The sequence below is a fragment of the Physcomitrium patens genome, chromosome 14 (genome assembly GCF_059467195.1).
Source record: "Physcomitrium patens ecotype Gransden chromosome 14, ASM5946719v1, whole genome shotgun sequence".
NCBI lineage: Eukaryota > Viridiplantae > Streptophyta > Bryopsida > Funariales > Funariaceae > Physcomitrium > Physcomitrium patens.
This window is the reverse complement of record NC_143423.1, coordinates 5344050-5350393: the sequence shown is the minus strand read 5'-3', so window position 1 is coordinate 5350393 and position 6344 is coordinate 5344050. Positions and strand designations below refer to the sequence as shown.

The window sequence follows — 6344 nt, the reverse complement described above, 5'->3', positions numbered from 1 at the left end:
TCAAACTTGTGCAATTTTAAAATTTTGTAACAGGATAGAATGAACTTCTGATGAATTTAACTTAGTTTTAAGATGTTCAGATCAACTTTTAAACAGATGCTTTAGTTGAAGAATTTTAAGTTGGTTTTTTTTTTTTTTTTTTTTCTTGCTTGTGTTTGTTACGTTTTTACTCAGTTATTGAGGATGCACTTATATTCTTTGTTAAACCAGTTGTATCAAGTTTAAACTGATGTGGATAGACTCCAACTTAAAACTTGGTGTATACAAAGAGTTTAGAATGTATTGTAAATATAAATTGTTGCTATTGATGTTAATTTTTTTCCTATCTTTATTTTCTATTCTTTTCTTTTTTGAAAATGCACAAAAAGCTTCAAAATCTTAGTGATAACAAACACAATGATCCAACTATATACTATTTATTTGTGCACAAGTTTACAATTTGAAGAAGTAAAATTAATATAATATATATATTGTTTTGTTGATAAACTTGTTTTATGATTTTTTAAATCCTTTTATCACTTAAAAAATAATTGCTTGTGTAATACGGTGCAATACCACTCTTAAGACATTTACTTGTAAAGATACTTAATAAATTAATAATAAAAACTATTATACTTGTAATACTTGTAATATGAATAGATATGTATCTCATATATATCTTATATGAAGGATGTTTTTGATATATTACAATCTGTTACATTCAAAAAAAATCAATTATTTAACTGAAAGAAAAAGACAAAAGAAAAAAGGCCAGAGTATTATCAACTATTGCAACCGATTCTTCCTTAAAGAATGAGATTCGCCAAACAAGCATTTTTTTCTGAGTGGACAGAATTCTAAGCACTTCCAAATTGATCTCGTTTCTAAAAGATGCCTTTCTTACATTTGTAGAACAGTTCACCATTCTAGTCCACACTATTGAAACAAACCACCAAACTTTCATGTTTAAGACCAAACATGAACCGACACATACCGTTACGCACTTGTTTAAAAACAACCAACCTGATCCTTTGCAACATACACATCATCAGCAAGTTTTTGTAAGTTTAAACTCCTACCATGCACATCGCCTGAAATAACTATACAATGCTACAATTCTAGATGAATTGAATAGGTTGATCAATGAGTCGGTGGATCGATTGTAACACAATCAGGCAGTAATGCGGCGTAATCAGAGCAGGGCATCGACACTCTGGAATGATCGACGCTCATCTAGATGTAGAGTTTCACACGCTTCGGGCACTCGAAGGAGAGCCGTGTCCAGTCCTATCCCATGCATTTGCAGCTGACGGCGCCGATTGGGTTCGTGATTCCGCGTCGCTAATAGTGTACTGTCTTCATTGAATCGGTAGTATTGGGGTAATGAAATGGGTTCGAGCCAGGGCAGTTATTTAATTCCAGTGCATCATGAAGCCAAACAGTCTGTTTTAATTGTGCAACGCAGTCTGCACCTGATCACCATGTCACACTGTCTGCGACCAAAGTAACAGTCCATTGCTTGCTCTTATTAGAACTGTGCCTTCGGTGGTAGAATGATTGCGAGGCTGGTGCGTTATCAGCAGAGGATTGGATTTGGTTGGGAGGAGCCCGGTGCAATGGATCCAAAGGTCGAGGCAGAACGGGAACAGATGAGTCCACGACGATGTTACTGCTTGCCACTTTGTATTGTTCACTGGTGGAGTTTGCAGTCTTTCCCATGTTGGAATAGAAATGCATGTTCAAGAAAGACAGCAACCTTCACCTGAATACGCAGACTTCATGCACGGCCTGTTAGTGGGGACCACGCTGTGTAGGCGAGTCCTATACCACTAGCAAAGAGACGAAATGCGCGATAGTATTGGCAGCTGCCTGTAAATATAAATCGTTAAGAACTATTCTCTAAATATGCGAAAGACTACGCGACATTCTGTTCTTGTACAGGTTACAACGCCTGATGAAAGGGCTATCATGAGGATATCATCCTACACTAAACGGCCAATCCCCCCAGCTGTAACGTCCCTGCCGAGGACAGCTGCAGGAGCTGTGAAGCCTGTGGTTATAACTACATCACGGTGAGGGTTAGAGGTAGGTAGGATAGGAATGTGAAATGCAATGAAGTACACATTCGATAAGAGCTGTAGGTCAGGATTCTTCTTCTACTCATGTGAGGCTGCATGATGGTAAGTACAGTTGAGTGAGGATAGTACACTGTTCGCAATGGCCTTTAATTCACTGATACGGGCCCAACGATGTCGGGAATTGCAGAGAAATCATACGCCAGTAGTGGACTGCTGGTATCGGCTAAGTACACTGATTGCATGTATGAAACCATAAAATAACAACTGCGGCTTTAAAAATATCTTACAAAACATTGCATATACAAAGGTTGGTAATGACTGCGAATATTTATATATGCGCACTCACATGCACAGAGGAATAAGTGTTGCATTCATACCGTCGAATAACATCATTTCCTACGCCCATTTTCGATCCCCACTGCTCCTTTCACAGCAGGAGGTCACTCACACGACTGCAGTCTGTAAGGAGTCCGACTACGTCATGATCAGACGAAATCGTGGATCTTGAGGTGAACACCACTGTCAAAGATTACCACCGAATCGCCTGCGAAAGACACCAACCATGAAATTCAAACCAGTATCGAGGCTGTTAGTTGAGAACATGACCTCCTATGGAAATCACGTGTACACCAAGTCGCACTTAGTAAAATTTCAGATTTGGGGGACTAAGTTTGGCCCCTCGCCTATCATTCCTGCAGCTGTACCCCCCGCAGCATAGTATACTGCCCCCCAAAGACAAGGGAAAACGCACCAAGCAGAGGATAGGGTCACATACATTGCGTACAATATATACCTACACTTCAGGATTAACCATAACATCGCGACTGCGGTTAGTGGCTAGGCTTGCGTAGCGCGATAAAGTTCAATTCATGCAGCATAGATCACTGAAGATCATGGCTACCATTCACTGCATAGAGGAGCAAACCAATGTGTCACACAGATCATACCACTCTAAAAACACTTCCATATTATTGCATAAGGACTACTTCATACGCCGATTGCAACACCCTTCCCAAATGTTCACATGAACGAAAAAGAAAATGCAAACAGTGCCATGTGGCCAACCCGCTCCAGAATTGAAAGAGCACCAACTGCGTCTATAAATAGATGCCTCTGGGTCACCCTATGAAGATGGGGTTAATCATGTATACAGAGCTCCAAAATTCCAAATCACTGAGAGATAAGTGTAGGTAGTATATGCAAACCAGGTAGATATCAACTAGACCCTTGGCAGCAACACGATGAGGTAGACTTCTATCTAGATAGTGGATTGACGTTGCTCACCGTCGGGAACACTAGGTTGAACGATGAGGATCATTGTTAATACCCATCGCAATGGGACCGCATTTTCTTCATCACAGGGTCACAAATCAAGTCAATGTCCTATGAAGCTTCTGAGGTTCAATTAAGAGAGGGATGCAGATCAGGGCCAAGGCCGTCAGGTTCTGCAGACCTGTCCAGGGGGACAAACCCACACTCCCCAAAGCAACGGCACAGAAGCTCCAGAGAGCATTGAGCAAATTTGTGATCCAGAACTTCCGCCGTCCGATCAGGAATCAATATGGCCCGTTCATTGGTACCGTATTGATGTCATGTTCAGTTTCGAGTCGGTGAGATGATACTTCGATAAAGTTCACGAAACTCTAGGATATCCCCAACCTTGTATGCTTAACTCGAGCACACTCACAAAACACTGGAATAACTACGAAAAACTTTAAATGATTTATGTGACACTACCCCACTCAACATCACAGGTAGGACTACACAATAGATGCATCTACATCACCACCAGGGGAAAAAAAAGGCATCCGCAAGTAAGGCAAAATCAACGGCTCTGAAGAACTTCACCTTCGCCACAACTGGTGGCGAAAACATCACGCAACCCACTCCACGTTCGAAAGAGACATACAACACGATGCGGCTCTCAGCTCTCAAGTCACAACACCACCCTAGCTCGTGTTGCGGTGCCGCTCCTTGTGGAGATGTAGCGTCAAAGCCAGCCAACCCCAGCGGCACGAGCTCGGTGAGGGGTGGCGAAACCTCCCAGGCACTTGTGTCGTGGTGCACCACAGGTGCAGAAGGACAATGCAAGGTGTAGGAGCGAAAGTGAAGGAGGAAAGAGCCACACCAGGTGGGCACGAATACCCGGTGAGTGCGAAAAGACGTAGGCAAATGGGTAATTATAGTACTCCTGTCCCACCAGGCCCACCGGCCACAAGGCAAGCGCAGGGGAAGGGCAAGGAAACTGGGCTGCACAGGATGGCAACCCAGCCAGCCACCCACCCACCCAGAAGGCTCGTCTTGCCAGGACTTTCTTTCTCTGCATTCTCTCACTTCTTGTGGCGGTTCATGTGTCACGATCAGCCAACAGAGTTACATAATGCACTCGCGCAATACCCAGCTTCCAGTTGACCATTGACAAGGGGTTGGGCGATACGAGCAGCTGGGTGAGCCTGTGGCCACATTAACTAAACTTCAGATTTAGATCATTGATTTAAGTAGCACCTTGTTGGCTGCTATTACTGTGTGAGTTTGTGCCTCTTGTGTGTGTGTGTGTGTACTTCAATAGATGAGGAGAAAGTCGGCAGATTCATACTGCAGGTCTCAGGACTCCAACCCACATCCTCTACGTCCAACCACCACTACCACCACCTTAGCCACTTGACGACACGATGGCTTTGTAATCCAACCTAGCAACCACTGAAAGGCATCCTTCTCCTCCTTCTCCTTCGGAACGCACCACTTGACCCACAGTAACGGCCTGGTGTGACGACGACGACCCCAACGGAGCGGCGGTGAGTTTGTGCAGGCTCCGACCCGTGATTCTATCTTCTGCCTGGGCCATTCATCACGCGCATCAGCCCCCTCTTTCCTTGAGCCTTCCCCACCCTCTATTGCTGACTCGTCCGTCGACAAATCCCCCGGTGGTGGTGCAGTAGGAGCACGTTAGCTTTGAGCCCTGCCTGCCCTACTACCCGGGTTTCGTAATTGAATGGGCATGGCGCTCTGGGGACCCTTCGACGACGACGATAATTGGTCGTCAGGTGCCCCCCCGCGCCTGCTGCTGCATCCATGATGCTCTTTTGAAACCTGCTCCCCCCACCCATCCCTTGACTTTGAGATCCCCCCTGCTCCACTTCCTCCTTGGAAATCTACCCTATCACAATCCTTCATCGTTGTCCCCTCTCTCTCTCTCTATGTGTGTGTGTGTGAATCCCCCTTTTGTTTTATTAGTTCGAGTTCAACTTTAAGGTTCTTGCCTTCAATGAATGTATTTTTAAAATTATGTTTTTTTTAATCTTCCTCAATAAATTCCACATTAATTTTCACTCATTTGTTTCTCAATTCTTTTTTGGTTTTTTGGTTTTTTGGTTTTTTTTGGTTTTTTTTTTTTTTTTTTCCTTTTTTATTGGGACAAATGAAAAAACTTTCATTGCATTCAAGCCATATTTCTCATATTGCAAGTCAAAGTAAAAGTGACCACATTGTACCAAATTTGCTAAATCAATTAGAAAAATTTTGGAAAAAAATACATTAGACCTAAGTCAGCTGAATAAGTATATTAATTTGATTTAGCATAGATGACTTAAATGAGATTAGTATACTAGTGCCATATTTGAGTAGCTCACGGGTATGACCAAAATCTTTGAAGAATAGACTGATGCGTGCAAATAAAAATGAGACATAAAGTGTCAATATTTATATTGAATCTTTGCCGCCATATATTCATTGTGATGGCTTTGTACTATATTGTCAAGGACATGAATCTCAAGGAAATAAAATCCTTAATACACTCTTGTATCATTGAAAGGAACTAAAAAGTCACTCAAAAATGATATATAATATTGAACTAGAATGGTTATTGCCAAAAACAAAAAAACTAGAAAGTCTTAGAACAAGACTAAGGACTAAAAAGATATTGACAAGAATAAAAAAGGCTTCACTTTTGCTTCCATATATGTTCTTAACTAGGAGTTACATGGCAATGTCCTATAGGACCTCCAAAACGTATTGACTTTGTAAGATACATATCATAACTTACAAGGCAAGTTTCTATATGTGTGCCACATAGTTAGCTTATTTCGTAAGCTATCAACACATTATCGTATTGTAATTACTTATAGTATGTAAAAATTAGTTAGAACATATAATATATTCATAAGTCTTGGTGTGTGTTAGAATGGTTAATAGATTAATTTTAAAAAAATGGATATAAGAGACTTTATTTTGAGTTTTATCTATTTTGATTATAGCATTAAAAAAAATTATAAGATCTAAATGTTTAGT

The 6344-nt window shown here is 41.5% G+C and overlaps 1 protein-coding gene across 8 annotated transcripts; it reads right to left on the bottom strand.

Moving 5' to 3' along the window:
* Positions 1-756: 756 nt before the first annotated feature.
* On the bottom strand, positions 757-4804 carry LOC149987813 (uncharacterized). 8 transcript variants are annotated; one of them, XM_090255696.1, is made up of 3 exons: positions 3906-4800; positions 2435-2601; positions 757-2149 (listed from the first exon to the last, which is right to left on the bottom strand). In XM_090255696.1, exon 1 carries the CDS (start codon positions 4381-4383, stop codon positions 4048-4050), a length of 336 nt encoding a protein of 111 aa, XP_090111822.1. In that variant the 5' UTR covers positions 4384-4800; the 3' UTR covers positions 757-2149; positions 2435-2601; positions 3906-4047. The 8 variants fall into 8 exon arrangements, with proteins under 8 accessions (XP_090111822.1, XP_090111823.1, XP_090111824.1 ...); XM_090255697.1 differs by having other exon boundaries at positions 757-1848; XM_090255698.1 differs by having other exon boundaries at positions 757-1741.
* Positions 4805-6344: the final 1540 nt, after the last annotated feature.

Excerpts from the sequence above, each read along its gene's own strand:
- LOC149987813 (XM_090255702.1), bottom strand. The coding sequence starts at position 4,383 with ATGCAGAGAAAGAAAGTCCTGGCAAGACGAGCCTTCTGGGTGGGTGGG.